General features: G+C 31.9%; 1 protein-coding gene across 1 annotated transcript; it reads right to left on the bottom strand.

Moving 5' to 3' along the window:
• Positions 1-2829: 2829 nt before the first annotated feature.
• On the bottom strand, positions 2830-10724 carry LOC134700935 (calcium load-activated calcium channel-like). Its single transcript, XM_063562083.1, has 7 exons — positions 10676-10724; positions 9672-9749; positions 7867-7923; positions 6727-6773; positions 5336-5403; positions 4607-4751; positions 2830-3267 (listed from the first exon to the last, which is right to left on the bottom strand). The coding sequence occupies exons 1-7, from the start codon at positions 10722-10724 to the stop codon at positions 3175-3177; spliced, it is 537 nt and encodes a 178-aa protein (XP_063418153.1). The 3' UTR covers positions 2830-3174.
• Between the last annotated feature and the right edge of the window lie 10345 nt (positions 10725-21069).

The raw sequence follows: 21069 nt of genomic DNA, 5'->3' as shown, positions 1-21069 counted from the left end.
ATTACTGAATGAATTTGTTCGTATTTATTGTAACTACTGCATCAACAAGGTAAACAATGAAATACCAAGAAATAAAACAACATAAAATGTATCACGATTTATTCCCAGTGCTATTCCTAAATTTAAATGTTTGTTATATTAAACTTTTTACTAAGTGTTGTTAGTGCACATTAAAGACCACGTATGTTCACTTTTAAGTTTTCAGTTTTATTCTGGCAAAAAAAGTTTTGTATCTCATTAGAATTACAACCTGGTCAAAAATAAAAGTTTACAAATATGCCAATTCGATATTAAAAGAAATAAACGCATATTCAAAATGTTTCTTGGGTTTCTATAACTTTAACTGAGAAGAAACATGAAAGGCCAACAATTATAAAAGCAATAGCTGTATGAACAACACACCTAGACAGTAAATAAATATAAAACTCATCAATGATACCAAGCTTATCATTTGGTACGCCAGTGACGCACGAATCAAACACAGTTGGAAGATTAAATCAAAAGCGAATTGCAAAAGAGAAGCTTTTATGCACTTACATTGCAAAACAACTTGAGTGGCAAGCTTCCTTTTTTTCGTAATTGTGATGTATTATTTACTTGGGTTACAAAACATTACATTTTTTGTAACAATTAATATCCATTAATATCAATCGATTATCTTTGTTTTCTTGATATTGAAACATAAAAATGCAATTACTTATCGGCAATTCGATATAATAGTTTTTCTTCATTTAGTTTTTGCAACTCGCATTTCATGACGGAATAGTAGAGATCAAACAAGTTGAATTAGGAAGTATACTTCAAGGGGTACCCTTTTAATCGTCATAATTTTTTTAAAACTAAATGTAAATACATTTTCCTATTTATAATGTTTTAGAAGGATAAAATGAAGCTAGGTTAAGCAGCATCCTTAAACTTAAACACAGTCCACTTTAAAGATGATGCTCAATGACCATGTTGATCCGATCTTTCTCATTGTATAACAAGAGTGCACACGCTGAAATGTCTTGCCTTCTTTACTAATCATTGATATTATGTTGATAGTCCTAAAAATAAAGGTTTATGACAACTGTCACATAAACGAAGCATTAACCAAGAAAACTAAACATTGACCAATGAACCATTAAAATGAGGTCAAAGTCCGATCAACCATGCCAAACAGGCATGTACAGCTAACAATTCTTCTATATAACAAATATAGTTGACCTATTGCTTATAGATTAAGAAAAACAGACCAAAACACAAACACTTAACACTGAACAATGAAGCATGAAAATTAAGTCAAGGACTAAAACTAAAAAACTTAATTTTGGCCACTGAACCATGAAAATAAGGTCAAGGTCAGATGACATCTACCAGCTGGACATGTTCACCTTACAATCATTCCATACACTAAATATAGTAGACCCATTGCATATAGTATAAGAAAAAAACAGGTCAAAAAACAAAAAGTTGACTATAACAACTGAACCATGAAAATGAGGTCAAGGTCAGACGACACCTGCCAGTTGGACATGTACACCTTACAGTCCTTCCATACATTGAATATACTAGACCTATTGCTTATAGTATCTGTGATATGGACTTGAACACCAAAACTTAACCTTGTTCACTGATCCATGAAATGAGGTCGAGGTCAAGTGAAAACTGTTTGACGGGCATGAGGACATTGCAAGGTACGCAGATACCAAATATAGTTATCAAATTACTTATAATAATAGGGAATTTAGTATAACAAAAAAACTTTAAACTTTTTTTTCAAGTAGTCATTGAACCATGAAAATGAGGTCAAGGACATTGGATATGTGACTGACGGAAAGTTCGTAACCTGAGGCATCTATATACAAAGTATGAAGCATCCAGGTTTTCTACCTTCTAAAACATAAAACTTTTAAGAAGTTAGCCAACGTCACCCCCACTACCGCCGCTGGATCACATCCGTATGTCGAGCTTTCTGCAACAAAAGTTGCAGGCTCAACAAAAACTAAAACATGAGCAACCTGATGGATGCCACATTTGGAGCAGGATCTGCTTACACTTCTAGGGCACTAGAGATCACCCAAGTTTTTGGTGGAGTTTGTGTTGCTCAGTCTTATTTTTCTATGCTGTTTCTTGTGTACTATTATTTGTCCGTTTGTTTTTTTTTATATTTTTAGCCATGGCATTGTCAGTTTCTTTTTGATTTATGAGTTTGACTGTTCTTCTGGTATCTTTGGCCCCTCTTTTCAAAGGAATCACCAAATATATTGAGCGGCACAAAAAGCAAAACCAACCTTTAAGGTGCTAGGGGTCATCTTAAACTTGCAGTGAGGTAAAATTTTCTCTCTGTGTTCAAGGCCTCCCTGTGACTTTCAGATGCAGAACAGCAGTAAAAGTCATATTCTTTTGCTTTTGTGTGTTTTTTTGTTGTACTGATTTTGCGTCATGGATATATACCCAGTATCCTTTTCTTTTTCATTTTAACGACTCTTCCAAATAAATTGACCTCTATTTATATTTTTATGCATGCATTTTACATTGTGATTGTTGAATGATGGGTAATAGTGAGGAATAAAATCTTTGAAATTTCAAGAAATGCTGCATACAAATAGTGCTATTCAAATTTTAAATGTGGGTTTTGGTTTTTTGTGAAACTTATCTATTGCATTTTTTTCCAATAATTTCAATATTGTCTCAAAAGTCTCAGTACACATACTCATTCTGAGATCAATCTCAAGAAAACTAAGGGAAAATGGTAGCTGGATATCAAATTTTTTTGTGTTGATTACAAAACCGCTATACAAATACAGCTAGTGTTTACATTCCTCTAACAAAGAAACAAATTTCAAGTACAGACAAATACACATTAAAATTTATTTCTTTATATATTTTGTACAGTTTCTGTTTGCTGACCATGGGTTCAATACGAATGACTTGTTGGAAAGGTGTCTTGTTTATTTTCATAATGATTAGTTTTCAAACAATCCTGAATGGCTATTTCTAACTGTCATATATTTACATTTCAAATATGCACTGAATATGAAAAATAATAAAATTTATGTACATCACTAAAAACTGCACATACACATAAGGCCATTTACATGTTGATAATTTAGCAATAAGTCTTCAACAGTAAAGTTTAAACTAGCTATGAAAAGTTCATATGTCATTATATTCATCATAAATCTTCCTAGATCACTTTGTCAGTTGAGTTGGTGGCGAGAAAAGACCTCCGCCTTGCTTGCTTGCTGCACGAGAGGGTGATAAACCAAGAATTTTCTGTATATTCTAAAACAAATAATAAGAAAACTGTAAGTATTATCTGAATTTAAAAGATACTGTGGATTCATTATTATTCCATGGATACAAATTTCATTGATTTCATGGGTACAGATGAACCAAGAAATTAAATGTTCTATGAATGACAAATTTCCTATAGACATGTATGTAGACCTAAGCAAAACAACGAAATTAAGTATCTATGAACATGCAAGTTTTCCTTGATACCTATGAAAATAAATAAATTCACAGTAATTGCTTGTGATTGGATATTAAACATTTTTAATATGATTCCTTGTTTGTTTATAGTCAATCATTAAAAAATCAACTAAAATCTTCACAGAATTAGAAGTGAATTTCTAAAGGAATAAGATTAAACTATCATTGACTTTTGAATTGTTTTTCAATGAGGTTCAATGAGTGCATTTTTTTTATTATTTTTTTTTTACAATAGCAAAAAAATGATGCTTTGATGTTCCTAGTTCCTTATTTTACTATTCAAATAATATTCATTATAGTATTTGTTTTTGGCCCTTTTTTATTAGTGTTCATTGACATTTAAAACCACTATTCAAAAAACACCTAGCTTTGTTTTATTCAAATATACTGATATCCACTTTTACCTAGTGTATTTATTGTTAATTTGTCACTTTTCTTAGAAATGCCCTAAAGAGATGTTATGTTTTGGATATTCATATTGGATCCATTTTCTTTCAAAATTTGGTACCCTAACTGACTCTTTGAGTGCAAGCTGAATACCTGTTGCATAATGGCTAATGCTCCAATTAAGAGATAACTGTATTGTATTTGAAGCTTTGCGGACATCCATCAGTAGTTTTACTATACAAATTAAGGTCACCTGGCGACACCTAGCAGAGACAGGTTTACATGTTTTTGTGACAGTGAAACTACCAAAGGACGTCCGCAAAGCTTCAAATACAATACATTTATCTCTATTCTAATGCAAAACAAGTTTATAATTAAATTTCAATCATTATTTCAGTGTAAAATTTTCATTAAAGAAAATTCTGTCAAAATATATTATCTTCTTAGGTATCCTTCTGGCATCAAGCTTAAACACTGGCGTTTTCTGGCTTCTTGGCTGCTTCATAATGTATTCAAACTTGATAACAAGGAGATTTTTAGGTGCAACATGTGAGGTTTTTTTTGCTTATTGTTGTAAAAGTTACATGTCAATACATTCCACAATTCAAAATGTCAGCTTTCTTGGTTACAGACAAGGAGATAGAGAATGCTCACTATCTTCCAATCAGAACCATTGACACAAAATAAATGCATTAGAATCTAAAATTATTCATGTGTTGATTGCTAACTATAAATAGCTTACCTGTCTTATAGACATTGTACACAGTATATAGAGGAAAATAAATGAGCAATGTGTGTAGTCATCTCCACCCAAGTTTCGATGAGAAATACCCTGCAGTAATGAAATTGGTGTAAATGGCAGCTTGGCTACAACTCTACCATCAAATCTGAAACAATGATGATCACAGAATATTATTAATCCATCAACTACATTTAAGAATTTAAGAATTGAATGCTTCTTTTTGTTATTTCATTGGGGTGTAAAAGCTTTGACCAAAGGACATTTTGCTTCTAAAAATATGTGCACGGTCAATGCTTTTACAACCCTATGAAATTACAAAAAGAAGCATTCAATACTTATAATTACATTTTTTAGCTAGAATCATGAAAACACAATTTCTTTCAACATGATCAAGGCTTTTCTTTAATTTACCTGTGCACTTTATTGTTGGACCTGGTGTCATCTTAGTGTAACCGCTCATTGTGTAATGAATGTCAATTTCAGAAGGATGTGAGATTGCTGTTAGCCAATCAAAATAATTGTTATAATGAAACATACATGCAATGCAATTATTGAAATATCTTTTTTTTAGTCGGGGCATTGTCATTTTTTTTTTCGAATTACAAACAGACCTTTGGTATCTTTTGCCACTCTTTGAGACTGGAAACTTGTTCTTATATAATTTTTAAATTCATAAAAAAAATCTTTACATATAAGATAACTTTTGAAATGTTTTCTAAAAGTACTTACATAGAGTTAAACATGCTTAGAAGAGCTGTGAATGCAAAACCTATTGCAAACATAGATTTCATTTTTACCTAAAAATATATAAAATAATCATTTGTAGAAAGTTTTCTTATCATATTACTACAGTCTGTGCAGAAATTTTGTTTATCTACTATTCTGAAAACTAAATATCAAAACTTGTCCCTATAGGACTATGTAAAATTTTGAATATTTCCACTAGTACAATTCAATCTTTATTAGACTGGGGCATAAAAGTAGTGGCTAAGCCTGCTAACTGTTACTTTATTTTTGTAAGGCAAGTTACCTCATTTCAATTCTTATGAAATCATGAATATACAAGTGTATGAGCTCTTGAACACAATGCGAGTTGTGCAATATTAAGAACACTTTACAATCTATGTTCAGTTTGCACATACATCAAATTACTAATAACTCACATCTCAGAACTATGGGTGCAGCTTTTACATGAGTTTAATAGTAAAAGTATATCTGACATATTAAAGTAGATTTCCATAAATATTATCTAGTCTATTTTTGATCATTTATAAATGTTTAATTTCTTATTTAGCTTAAAACAAGAGGCTGTCACAACAACAGCAAACCGGATTTATCAACATTTATTTGTGTCCTGATAATATCACAAGAACCATAACTGATGAACAGTGAAAGTGAAAATCGTCAAAATAAAATTTGACCTCCATTTTTTCATCAGTATCAACATATTAAATTTTGAAAAGCTTAGGTTGAACGGTTCATGAGTAAATGCAACAACATGAATGGAAACGCCATTTTTCCATATTTCAAGAACCATAACTCCTTAATGGTAAAAGTAAAAATCGTCATTATTGAACTTGACCTCAATTTTGTCACTAGTAACAACATATTAAAATTTGAAAAGCTTTGGTTGAACAGTTCATGAGTAAATGCACAGACACAACTGGAAATGCCATTTTTCAATCTTTCAAGAACGGTTCATGAGTTAATGCACGGACAACATTTGGTCCGCCCGACCTCCCGCTGTACATCCCCATATCAATAACCGACATTGTTGTCACAAAAATCTGGTTAAAAAGGGGTGTCTAGTCACTCATCATGGAAGCACTAAGGCATTCACTGGGAATAAGTTGTTAAATATTCAGTTAATTAGTTTCCATTAGCAATCATACCACATCTCGTTACTTTTATATATATTTCAAGTTCAAGTATTTCTCTCAACAGGAGTCCCTATTCTAGAAGCAAAAAATAACCCTCTGCAACCTGACATCTATTGCACTTTGAATTAATTGCAATTTATAAAAGACTTTGGTTTAAAACAAGACATAAACTTTTAATTTGATAGCAAAAATAAATGCCCTGTAAATATAACTGCATTATCAGTTTAATTAAAAACTTACAAAAGAGAGATCCCTGTTGTTATTCTTCAACTTCTCTTCTTGTCTCTCTGAAATAAATGTTTAGTTTGATTATAAATTCTGATTGTTTGATCTACTTTTCATAGCTGATTTATCTCCCTTGTCTACATGCAAATGATCAATTTTGATTTTTTTAATATAATCCAATGACTGATTTGCTCCCCTTGTCTACATGCAAATGATCAATTTTGATTTTTTTAGTATAATCCAACGACTGATTTACCTCCCTTGTCTACATGCAAATGATCAATTTTAATTGTTTGATCTAACTCAATACCTGATTTATCTGCCTTGTCTACATGCAATCAATCAATTAATATAATTCAATGGCTGATTTATCTCCCTTGTCTACATGCAAATGATCAATTTTGATTGTTTAATATAATTCAATGATTTATTACTATAAGACGTGGGAAGGTACTTTTCTATCCCAAATTCATGTATTTATTCTTATGTTATATTTGTTATTCTCTTCGGATTTTGTCTAATGCTAAGTTGGTTTCTGTGTGTGTTACATTTAAATGCTGTGTCTTTGTTCTCCTCTTATATTTAATGCGTTTCCCTCAGTTTTAGTTTGTATAAACCCAGATTTATTTTTTTTTCTAACGATTTATAAGTTTTGAAACAGCGGTATACTACTGTTGCCTTTATTTATCTCCCTTGACCAATATTTTCCAAATTGCAATATATACACTATTACTATAGAGTGCAAATAATGAAATAATCTTCAAATTAAAAATACCATTCATGATAAAATAATACGTAAACTTTTTTTATATATATATGGAAGACACAAAAGCAGGTATTCAAAAGTTCATTAATAATAGCCAATACCGTGTGAAAAAAAAGAAATATTATGCTATACATAAAAAAATTGAAATCACATAAAAATTGGTAAATATACTGTTAACTCGGAAATTATTCAGATGTTTTATTATTTTGAAAAATGAGTCAGGGTTAAAATCGCAATTATTTCATCTCGCATTTCAAATTTAGTATTTCAATTCAACAGTAGCCTGTTATATAATACATGTATATATTGGACTTGCAATAAAAAAGATGAAATTGGAAAATGTTCATTAATACTATTTTATTGCAGTTTATCTGACCTACAAGACCTACCAATCTTTTTCTTCTGATTTCTGTCTGATGATTCTCCACTTTCTTTCTTCTTTTCCACTAAAATACATAAAATACTTTTCTACTAAAATACATAATAAACTTATAATGCCACTTCCACTTTTATTTTTGTCCATCTGATGAGTTAAGCCTTTTTCAACTGATTTTTATAGTTAGTTGTTATGTTGTACAGCTGTTATACCACTGTCCCAGGTTAGGGGAAAGAGTTGGGATTCCGCTTACATGTTTAACCCCGCCACATTATTTTTGTGTGTGCCTGTCCCAAGTCAGGAGCCTGTAATTCAGTGGTTGTGTTTGTTTATGTGTTACATATTTGTTTTTCATATAATTTTTTTATATAAATGAGGCCGTTTGTTTTCTCGTTTAAATTGTTTTACATTGTCTTATCTGGGTCTTTTATAGCTGACTATGCAGTATAGGCTTTGCTCATTGTTTTTATTGTTTTGCACAATTTCGGCCTGCAATCTACCATTTCACTACATATTTTAGAAGAATTTTAATCTAAATAAAATTATTTTGCAAAGCAGTGTAAAAACTACATATGTAGCATGTGTAGTAAAAGTAAGGGGAACGGCGCCCCTCTGCCCTTTCTATGCACCCCTCCTCCCTTATAAAACTTTCCTACACCATTTTTTTTTCAAAACTCCTGAAGAAAATACTTATCTTTTATCATGTTTATCCTCTTTATGATAATAGCTCTCTCACTCTCATTTAAATTCTTGTCAATGAGAGCAAAATATTGCAACAAAATCTATTTTATTCAGGATTATTTGTGTGAATAACATATAAAAGTCCCCCTAGGATATAGAACTTGAAAATATTAGGCAATGATTTCATTTATCAGTCCAGCAGTTCTATGTGTGTATGTCCATCTTTTTCAATTAAAATGAAATGCATGCTACTGTGAAAGTACTTTAATTCGTGGGTACCAATTTTCGTGGATTGAGCAATATTTACATGTTCGTGGGTTTTTAAATTCGTGGATTTTAGTTTTAAAAATATTGAAAAATTAAAGCCTTTAGAAACGAAGGTTTCAAATAGTCTGGATTGAAGGAAATTGCAAAGTAAACATTCACCTGTGTAAATCGTAGTGATAACACTACTTAACCCACCACTGGACGTTAAGCAACCAACAATCAATCAATCTAATTAACCCATGATAAGGTGATCAACAGATTAAAGACCATCAAAGGTGTCAATTAGGCCATAAACATGTCACCTATTGAAACATAAACAAATACTATAATTTAAAACGTATCTTGAATTGTCAAATAATTCTTATAAAAATCAAGCCCAGCATGAAGTTATAATTTTCCATATGTACGAGAGCTGTGAGGATATAAAATGAACACTTTATCATTCTAGCATATCTATACCGGATATCTGACTTTCATCGATCAAAATGATATATTTTATGAGAATCAAAGAATCAAAAGTTGTACAGTTTAGGCTATTTAAGATTAAATTGGTATTATCCTGCATGAGGTTGTAGTTCTGTGACTGCTATTAAAGTATTCTCAGATTTGGCGTTACTCAATATATTCTCTAGATCATATCAGTGGTCAAACCTACCGATGGGGATCTTTCCATGTGACTTGTCTTGATTTGGACAATGGTTGTTTTATTTCGTTGGACACTTAAATTTGTGGATAAAGTCATCCACAAAAACCACGAAAATTGGTACCCCACGAATAAAAGTACTTTCACAGTAATTCATTCATACATCCGAACAACTATCATGACTATCACATGATCACAATGTTTTGGACTTGTTAATATTTTCTTACACTTTTTACTCTGTTTTTCTACTTCTGCTTTCAGTTTTTTGTACTTCTCTGTCCTGTATACCAATAGCCATGTTAGTCCTAAAAAATATAATAATAATATTAATTAAAGTGTTTTTTTCATATCTATACCTTAATCTTTATCATGTATATGATTTAAGGGGGGAATAGGAATTGAAGTTTATGAAAAATTATTTCTTCACAAATGTTGATATCAACTCCAAATACTTGGAAATAAAAAAAAATATAATTCATAGATAAATAATACATGTAATATAAATCATCTAATCTGTTCTATTTCAGTCAATATATAAAAGTTGCATATGATTTGCTCAGTCTCTGATACATGTATCTCAAGACATCTCTGATAAAATACTGATTTTGAACTTGAACTTACAGATTTATCATGTTGATCACAAAAATTAATAGTACATTGTAGAAGTTATATAATTAGCAGTGAATTTTTTGTAGATAATATATATCAGATCAGTATTTTTTTTATAATGTAATTATGTTTATAGTATTTCGTCTTTTTTTGTTTTCCTTAATGCATGGAAATTAGACAAACAATTTCTGCCAGGGGTCCCAGACAACACTTCAGTATTCTATTTTTGGTCCGACATACATTTGAGATGTATGTTTTGTCATACAAATTCTTTTGTTTTAATGCTGTTGGTTTTTCCATTTCCATTAATAAATCTCAGTGATGGATGCATTAATTTGCTTTATCATGTTTATTAGGGATGTTATGGGAATTCCATGTCAGATCGTTAGTGATGGTGACACCAAGTTATATATTTTTGTACATGTATTTTGCTTTGTGTGTTGATTTTAATAAATGATCAGGTACATTGTAGTGTGACGTGTATAACCAAAGTTGTTCAGATTTGAAAGTTGGACAAGTTGATTTGCTTGCCTGATTCATGCATACAGTCAGAGCTCTGACATAAACAAGTCAGAATATACTGACTTCTTCTGAAAGTCAGAAAATGTTTTGAAACTCTGACCTGTATGGGTCAATTTTTGTGTTGCGTAGTTTTCCATCAAGTCCGTCATACCAGAAGTTATTTTGAATTTGCCGCCGAAGTAAGACACTTACGATCACGTGGTTTTTTGCGAGAGATCACGTGTTTGAGAGTTATTGTTTTGGGAGTTTCTTGAACGAGAAGTTATTGAAAATATAGTGATTATTTACGTTTTTTTAGTGAAAATCTAGGTCAATGTGGTCATTTTCAGATGGTCATTCATATTACCTCCGTATTTTCATGGCCATTTTAATATTTTTTACGTGTAAAGAAGGTCTTTGCAAGTGATTTTGTTGCTGTTTCATGAAGGCGGGTGACCTGTAAATACGGACGCGTGGCCTTTGAGATGACCTGGTGTCTGACAATTCTGACTTGTTCAGGTCAGAAAATGTTGTTATGATAATGAACTGTTATTTTCGGGAGACAACTCGTGTTGTCTTAAACAGTATTAACATTATTAACCAGTCAGTGCAATTTTAAAAGTGAAATTATTGCTTCGAGATGAACATCGTCACGTGATTTTTCTATTTTTAAACTCAATCATGAATTGACTTTTAAACCTTTCCGAGTTTGCGAGTTTGCGGCTTATTAAATATATTTGTTTTTTCGTTTCTCCCAATGAGAAAAACGATCTTTTGAATATTGATATTCATGAAAATGAAATGAAAATCGGAATAATTTAAATAAAGGAAAAAGAAAGGGAGGGTTTAACTAAAGAACCAAATATTTTTTTAGTTTTAATTAAAAAAAAAATGATTTTAACTTGAGAACATTAAGAGATTCACAAAACGGGTTTTCAGTTATGATTATGGAATATGATATTAAAAATAAATCAAAGGAAATGTAGGATGAGTCTCAAAGGGATAACCCCTACCCCTGTCATTTAACTTGTGAACAGTCGAGATCGGGCCTGCCCCCTAAACTCAATTTGTTCTCTCTGTAAAGTATCATGAAATATACCAGGCAAGTCTCTATGGGTCGCCCCACCCCTTGTCATTTGAGAAAAATCTTATATCTTGAAAATGATAAGATCCCCTTTAAACCATATATATTCCTTTTTATAATGTCAAATTGATTTGAATGAAATATACCGGGCTAGTCTCTGGGTTTAACCCCCCCCCCCCTTGCCATTTGCAAATGTTTTCATATTTTGTAAACGGTCGAGATCCCCACCCCTAAACCATATATATTCTTGTATGGGAAAATAAAACAAACCCAATGAAATATAGGGGAAGTCCCTTAGGGGGGAGGGGGGTCACACACACCCTCCTGTGTGAAAACATGTAAATGGTCAAGACCCCCACCCCTGTACCATATATATAAGTGTAAGTGACAACAAGACAAATCAAATGATAAAGTCCCTTGGGGTCACCCCACTCCCTTATGTTTGTAAATTTGTAAGCGGTTGAGATCCCCACCCCTTAAGCCTATATATTATTATATGGGACAATACAACGAATCAAATGAAATAAAGGGAAAGTCCATTGAGGTCATCCCCATCCACCTTTCTGAAATGGTCTGGATCACCACCCTTTAACCATATAATATTCCTGTTCGTCATTTCAAGAAGATTTGAATGACATACAGGGTCAATCCCTAGAAGTTACCTACATGTATGCATATCACTTTACTAGACCAAACCAATTTTTACTTGAACTTGCTCAATGTCAGGCGACCATGGGAATGACATATTATTGGAGCTTTGTTTGAGAGACCTCCTAACAGCATCCTGTTACAATTATTTTTATTTGCTGAGAGACCACCTTTACATATTATATTGATCAGTGTTTCAGCAAACAACAGAATTGTCTATTCAGTATTATGTTCCTCTCACATAAATCACTTCTTATTAATTACATGGCATATATGTTTTCCTATGAAGTTACGCATCTATAATTCTTACCCCAGATGCATAGCCACATAAAGCATTAACCTTTTATTCAAAATATAGATAGTCTTTGTTTCTACAGAAGTGAGAAGAACATTGGAAGTCAGTATGTTCTGACTTATAAAAGTCTGAATGAAACGCACGTCTGGCATACTAAATGACAATCCTGGTACTTTTGATAACTATTCTGACTTTAATTCAATAAGACTCAGAATGATTTGAAGATACTGACTTGTTTTTAATGTTAAGAGTATTTTAGAATATGGGTGGAATCAGAAAAAATGAAGCAAAAGTGTGACATGGGGGGTCCAATTTCAAACTTAATATTTTGTATTTCTTTTTGTCTTGCCCTATTACCAATACTTTAAATTTTATAATTTCCAAAGTTTCAGGCCAAACGAAACAGACACATTGAATAATCTTAAATTTTAATAGCATACATCTCAAAAATATTTAACAGAAAACATACTACTTAAAAACAAGTTTGGTAATAAAACAGTCAAGAAAACATTGCTCAGACCTTTTCCAAATGAAAGTCAATATAAAAAGGAAAATTTTAAAACCAAAATTTCCATCTTTTCTGCTAAATCATATAATAACAATCAAATTGAATAGCTTAATTTGAAAAAAATAATAGTAACTAGTGATTGAAGTTTTTGCCAATAAAAAGAATCTTAATATATTTCAGTTACAATAGTAAACTTTGAAAGCCCTGAGATTTTGTGATCATTTGCAAAAAACAAAATGTCATTTCATTGTACCGTTTTAATGTAATTGTATGTAGAAAAAGCCTTCTATTTTCAGTATTTTGTCACACTCCTGACATATTTTATAAAGATTGAAAAATGCTTTAAACTTTCACAAAAAATCACTAAACACATTGCTATATCATTGATTTCAATTTCTGATATCTTTACCCATAGAACAGGACTTTCTTTTTAGGACCATTTAAAAAAAACACAAAGAGAGGCACCCCAAAATGTCAGGAGTGTGACAATTGTCTTTAAACATCTACCAAAGAATACAAAGGACTTAAATGTTTTATTTTTTTTATTTTTCAGAAGTGGCTATTCCAAAGAGAAGAAAAAAAATCATTACCACTGAGATATGTTTATATCATAGATGTGGGAGTGCATTATGTATGTCAGGAGTGTGACACTTTTTTAAGGCATTTTCTGTCAATTCATAATTTCACAAGAACAAGTTCCACAAGTTTCTTTGTGTAAGAAATGTTAAAACCAAGTAATATTCATATCATTTACCTCTGAAATGTGGTATTTATCATGATTGTTTTGGCACAATCAGTTTTAATTAGTCATTTTTCTATTTTTTGTGCACTGAATAATGCAAATTTATCAAAGGAAATAAGTGGGTACAACTATAATATCATATAGGAAAGTGAGGAAATGAATTTTGTACAAAATAGAACAATTATTTTGATTTAAAATGGTATATTTAAAGATGTTTCAAGGATTAACCATTCAGATGTAATTCGTCACACTCCTGACATGAATTTAACAATTTAAGAAAAATATGAAAATTAGCTTTATTTTTAGGACAGATAGTTGAAAGACAGCTAGTAATTTAGAAACTTTTGGTAAATCTTCCATTCCTTAAAACATCCACTAGACTTGCTGACATAAGCCAGGCAAAATTATCTGGAAGAAATGATTCAAAGAAAGAGACTTGGAAAGAGAAAACCCGCAAATATTGGCTGAATATAAAATTAAAAAATTATCAGAGGAAGTTGGACAATCTTAAACAAAATAAAAAACTACAAAACCATGCTAACAAAAAAAGGCTTAAAGAAAGAAGAACTTTGAATTCCAAATTTGATAAACAATATAAAGAAAAACAAAGGCAGTAGCAGAAAAACAGTAGAAAAAAAGGAAGAAAGATAAAAAAGAAGTTGGGTTGAATAAGGACTTAGAATTACTTAGTTTTTACTGACTTTTTTAAGTCAGAACATAGTGGTAGTACTTCATTTGCCACAGCGGCTTAGCCCGGCTTAGCCCGGTTGACGCTTCCGGTATAGGCACAGTCGCTTCATTTGCTGTAAAATAAGCCGCCGGCGCAAATAGGCATACGCCGCTCTCGCCGGTGTACACTAACCGGCAAGCAATCAGCCGGTCATAAAAGTATGGCGGAAAGTGCAATTTTAGATAAATTATCGGAATTTAAAAGGTGAATGTTGATTTTTGTCAATCAGACTAGTATGATACATGATACTAAATTAGTCCACTACGACGATATTAAATTGCCATGCTATATTTTATTTTCAAATTCATAAAATTATCCCGGAGAAACGTTTTTATGATGAATAAATTATCGGAATTTAAAAGGTGAATGTTGATTTTTTACAATCAGACTAGTATGATACATGATACTAAATTAGTCCACTACGACGATATTAAATTGCCATGCTATATTTTATTTTCAAATTCATAAAATTATCCCGGAGAAACGTTTTTATGATGAATAAATTATCGGAATTTAAAAGGTGAATGTTGATTTTTGTCAATCAGACTAGTATGATACATGATACTAAATTAGTCCACTACGACGATATTAAATTGCCATGCTATATTTTATTTTCAAATTCATAAAATTATCCCGGAGAAACGTTTTTATGATGAATAAGGCCTCAGAAAAAAAGTCTACATCTTAAAAATATATATTTATTGTTAATAGGTTCATCTTTTATATTCCCTAGCTTAGAATGCAAAAAAGTATAAATTTGAACTTCTGTCGCCATCTTTAAATCAGCCGGTTCCACTCGTTTTATTTTCAGCCATATTTAACCCGGTCACGTGATAGGGCGAACCGGGCATAGCCCGACCTAGAACAAATGAAGCAGCCCCAGTGTGACTTGTTTGAGTCAGTTAGCACAGCAGTATTTACCTCAATGAAATATTAAAATAATAAATGTTTTGCTCTTGATAAATTTAGCTAAAAGTGGATGAGAATAGATCCTTTATTTTTTCCTTGGAAGATTCAAGGTATTGTCATGGTACTAGTAAATGTATCCAATATTGTATTTTGTAAATCTTTTGATATTGACAGAAAATTGTATGATCCATTTTTTCTCCCCTGGTTCTTGTTTGTATTTTGAAATGATTAAATTTAATGAGATATATAAATATTTTATGTTAAGATTCTGGAAAGAAGAAGGTTTGATGAGCCCCACTTTTTAAACTCTTTGATTGGAAACAAGTAATCACTTTATTTTTATGGAGATTGATAACAAAGTGGTAGTAATGACTGCTTCAAGTCAGAACAAAAAATGACCTCTCTAAGTCAAAATGCATCAAAAAGGGACATAATTCTTATTAGAATATGACGATATTAAGTCACAATATTTTGTGCAAAAGCTGATCTGTGGAAGTCATTTTATGATAAATTAAAGTCTGACATAAACTGACCTGTACAAGTCATATTCTGTTGAGTGCAAGAAGGGAGACAACACTTACATCAAATTATATCTGACCTATGGAAGTCATTTTATTCTGACTTGTTTATGTCAGAGCTCTGACTGGCATATGGGCAAGTTAAAAAAAGGGGCCTTCTTTTGCTAAATGGGACTCAACGTTCCTAGAATTTACCGTGGATATTTTTAAAACTTTTTGACATAAAATATACTTCAAATAATGGATGTATTTACACTTGAAGGCAAATCTGTCCGCCATTAATTATGTAAGATTCACACAGTATCCTGATATATGAATAAATGAAACATATGAGCTTAACTTATATAGCTGTTAGATCTGTTATTAAACAAAATGGGACATTCGGCGGAGTGTAATTTACGATGCACATAGCAGGAGACGAGGCATCCGATCCTGAACAGCTTTCATTACTTGCAATTCACTACGTACTTGTTTGTACTCATGACGTGTCTCTTCTTTGTCTATTTACGAAAATTAATTTCAGCATCGGTAAACTACGGTCGCCTTTATTTTCATCAATCAGACAATTATACAGCGATAGATATTAAAGAGCATTTGGAGGTCAACACACGGTATTTAATAATTCATCGTAAAATGTAAATTCAATACGAGTCAACCTCTAAATGCAGGTCCTGGTATATCATAATACAGTGGTTTGACAATAATCGTACAAAATCACCAACAGTTTAAGTTATAGAATTGTGTTAAAATGAATGTCGTAATCATAATAGTATGTTATATTTTATATTATTGGGGCTTTCTTTAACATAATATTATGTTATTTAAATATATAATTTTGATTACAATTAAAAGCTTTTAAAAAGTATGTAATATAACTTAAATATTTGTAAAAAGGTAACAAAGCATATTGGTCGCATACACGAGGGTGGTAAAGGGTTATTTTCGTGCAACGTCTTTTGACATTTTTATTTCACGTGTAGCAATGAAAAGGGTTCGTTATTCACCGTGTTTCGTGAAATCAGTAAAAAGATCAACGTGCAATTTTTTTTAATTGTTTGTTTATCGTGAAATGGCAATTTTATTTCGCGTTCTTCCATGCAGATACCCCCTCTTCTTTACACCCTCTATACCAAACCACATGACCATGCATAACAGATTGATATATTGTGCTGTATTTTAAACGGAGTATATATAAGTTATGGTGATCACAGACTAGCCCATGGAGAATGCCTGTCGTACTGTCGTAAAGATGTCACATATTTAGACGTATACATTCTTCAGAAGGACAAAGTGCATCCTTTTGTATAAACTTTGAGTGTTCACAAATTAAATACATATTGCCTTTTGAAGCTAACATAAAACTTTGAATGATGTGTATTTGTAAGTGCTCAATTGGTAATGGGACTAAAGTTTAATATATTGCTTTCTTCAATGTTATAAATATTACTTTTGAAAGAGAACTTTGGTTGTATTTTTTTAAAGACAGTAAATATTCAGGAGTGGAAAATCGACCACATCGAATGTTTGCATATAGATTTTTTAAACGCATGTTTACCAGGTGTTTCTTAAAACATATGGTAAACATATGGTCAAACGTATGTTTCTCATGCGTTTTGTAAACATGTGTTTCACATGCGTTCATCAACGCATGTTTACCACATGTTTTTCAAACATATGGGAAACGCATGGTTTCAAACACATGTTTACCACCTGTTACTCAAAACACATGGTAAACATATGGTGAAACGCATGTTTACAATACGTTTTCAAGAACACCTGGTAAACATGTTTAAGAAACACCTGGTAAACATGCGTTTGAAAACATGTGGTTTACATATGTTTGTAAAAACACCTGGTAAACGCATGTTTTGAGTAACACCTGGTAAACATATGTTTAAAAACAGGTTGTTAACGTATGTTTTGAGTAATACCCTATAAACATATGGATGCTTAAAAACATATGTTTTCAGATTTTATATGATTACTTAAATTAAGGGGGAAAGAATTAAACTTCAAAAAGAGAGGGTATGATTATTTTTTCTGACTCAGAAGTTTTTTTTTGCACACAGTGTGTACAAATTTAATTAATTTTTCGACGCTATCAATCAAATTATTTTGTCAAAATTAAACACTATTAGGTATGTGGGAAATCCACATTCAGAATAATATTTTTGTCATCTGCTTGACTGACCAGAATATATTTTTTTTCATCAAATTAATATTTTTAAGTTAAATGGTCTCCCCTTAGTAAGTGTCAGATTGTCTGAGGTAGTTTCTGTCTTGTTCAATGCGGCTCTTTAGAATTAGTGGAAAGAAGCATTTTATCATGTTAAAATCATGACAAACAATAGTCACTAAATTATGTTCCTCTAATCTGCCAAAGCATGCTACTAGAACAGTTGTAACTCTTGAGAATAAACGTCCTTCTCAATTTCTCTTTTCTATACAACTCGACCAACTCAAACACTGTCACTTTAAAAAAAATATGACAACTAATTTTATCAAACTACTACCACATAAAAGAAAAAAGAAATGTCAGGCGCAGATTTAGGCGGGGGCGTGGCGGGCGTGCCCCCCCTCCCTAAAATTTGCAAAGCATGGGTTGACTTCAACATATTTAATTATCAGAAGAGACCATTCCATGTTTTTTAACATTCAAAGTATATAAAACAGTCAGTTTAACAGAATCAACATGATTACTAATCAACATGATTACTAATCAACTGACCTACGCTTTATTAAAGTTATTATTTCAAACGGGAAGGTGTCACACGCGTAGCTGCATTTGATGACAAATATAATAGGTTTTAGCAGTTAAAGTAAATACAAATGTTATATTGTATTTCCGGTTTTTATAATCAATTTCTTTGATAAATCGTAGTTCCAAAACATCCCTTACTCACTTTCAAAATTTCATCATGGTGCGATCAAGAAAACAGTCGGCAGGTGAGATTCTTTCATAATATCCGTAATGAAAGATAGTGTTTCAGGCGGAAGCTTAGTTTATTAATTTGTATCTCTGTGTCTATATTTGTTTCTCACTTGCAAACCTAAAAATTAAGTCGAATTCTGTATCGTATTACATGCTTGGCATCCCAAGAAAATAAAGATATCTGCGTAAATGCATCTCATTCTGATTTTAGTTGTTTTTAGCGAACACAGTAAAGTCTGGCACAACCTGCGAAAATCAAAAGAGTAAAAAAACCCAGATATTATGGAAGGACAATTAAACTAGAGGCTCTAAAGAGCCTGTGTCGCTCACCTTGGTACATTTGTATATGTGAATATTCAACAAAGGACACAGATGGATTCGTGACAAAATTGTGTTTTGGTGATGGTGATATGTTTGTAGATCTAACTTTACTGAACATTCTTGCTGCGTACATATATCCCCATCTATAATGATTGGCCCAGTAGTTTCAGTTAAAAGTGTTAGTAAAAATTTACAAATTTTATGAAAATTGTTAAAAATTGACTATCGATTCGTCTGAAATTTTCAGGGCAGATAGATCTTGACCTGATAAACAATTTAACCCATGCCAGTTTTCCTCTTAATGCTTTTGTTTTTGAGTTATAACTGCATTTTATCCCATGTTCTATTTTTAGCCATGGCAGCCATCTTCGTAGGTTGACCAGGTCAACAGACACAATTTTTAAACTAGATACCCCAATGATGATTGTGGCCAAGTTTGGTTTAATATGGCGCAGTAGTTTCAGAGGAGAAGATTTTTGTAAAAGATAACTAAGATTTACGAAAAATGGTTAAAAATTGACTATAAAGGGCAATAACTCCTAAAGGGGTCATTTGACCATTTCGGTAATGTTGACTTATTTGTAAATCTTATTTTGCTGAACATTATTGCTGTTTACAGTTTATCTCTATCTATAATATTTTTCAAGATAATAACCAAAAACAGCAAAATTTCCTTAAAATTACCAATTTAGGGGTAGCAACCCAACAACAGGTTGTTCGATTCATCTGAAATTTTTAGGGCAGATAGATCTTGACCTGATTAACAATTTTACCCCATGTCAGAATTGCTCTAAATGCTTTGGCTTTTGAGTTATAAGCCAAAAAATGCATTTTACCCCTATGTTCTATTTTTAGCCATGGCGGCCATCTTGGTAGGTTGACCGGGTCACCGGACACAATTTTTAAACTAGATACCCCAATGATGATTGTGGCCAAGTTTGGTTTAATATGGCGCAGAAGTTTCAGAGGAGAAGATTTTTGTAAAAGATAATTAAGATTTACAAAAAATGGTTAAAAATTGACTATAAAGGGCAATAACTCCTAAGGGGGTCATTTGACCATTTCGGTAATGTTGACTTATTTGTAAATCTTATTTTGCTGAACATTATTGCTGTTTACAGTTTATCTCTATCTATAATATTTTTCAAGATAATAACCAAAAACAGCAAAATTTCCTTAAAATTACCAATTTAGGGGTAGCAACCCAACAACAGGTTGTTCGATTCATCTGAAATTTTCAGGGCAGATAGATCTTGACCTGATAAACAATTTTACCCCCATGTCAGAATTGCTCTAAATGCTTTGGTTTTTGAGTTATAAGCCAAAAACTGCATTTTACCCCTATGTTCTATTTTTAGCCATGGCGGCCATCTTGGTTGGTTGACCGGGTCACCGGACACAATTTTTAAACTAGATACCCCAATGATGATTGTGGCCAAGTTTGGTTTAATTTGGCCTGGTAGTTTCAGAGGAGAAGATTTTTGTAAAAGTTAACGCAGGACGACGACGGACGACGACGGACGACGACAGACGCCGGACGCAAAGTGATGAGAAAAGCTCACTTGGCCCTTCGGGCCAGGTGAGCTAAAAATAAAAAATCGCTGGTAAAAGTAGAAATTTTCGTTTGCAAAATATATTGGTCAGGTGAGCAATTGTGAACTGTCTCGTCTCACTTTGCGTCCGGACGTCTATATCTGTAGTTTGTTGTCAGGTGTGGATTATGGCCGTTTCATTTTGAAACTTTAATTTCTTGCTCATTTTACTGCACAATAGTTCAAAATATCTACATTTCACCCCTTTGGAAGAATATTTTAATAGTTTTACCTAA

The sequence above is a fragment of the Mytilus trossulus genome, unplaced genomic scaffold, assembly GCF_036588685.1.
Source record: "Mytilus trossulus isolate FHL-02 unplaced genomic scaffold, PNRI_Mtr1.1.1.hap1 h1tg000210l__unscaffolded, whole genome shotgun sequence".
Taxonomy (NCBI): Eukaryota; Metazoa; Mollusca; class Bivalvia; order Mytilida; family Mytilidae; genus Mytilus; species Mytilus trossulus.
This window is presented reverse-complemented; position numbering and strand designations above follow the sequence as displayed.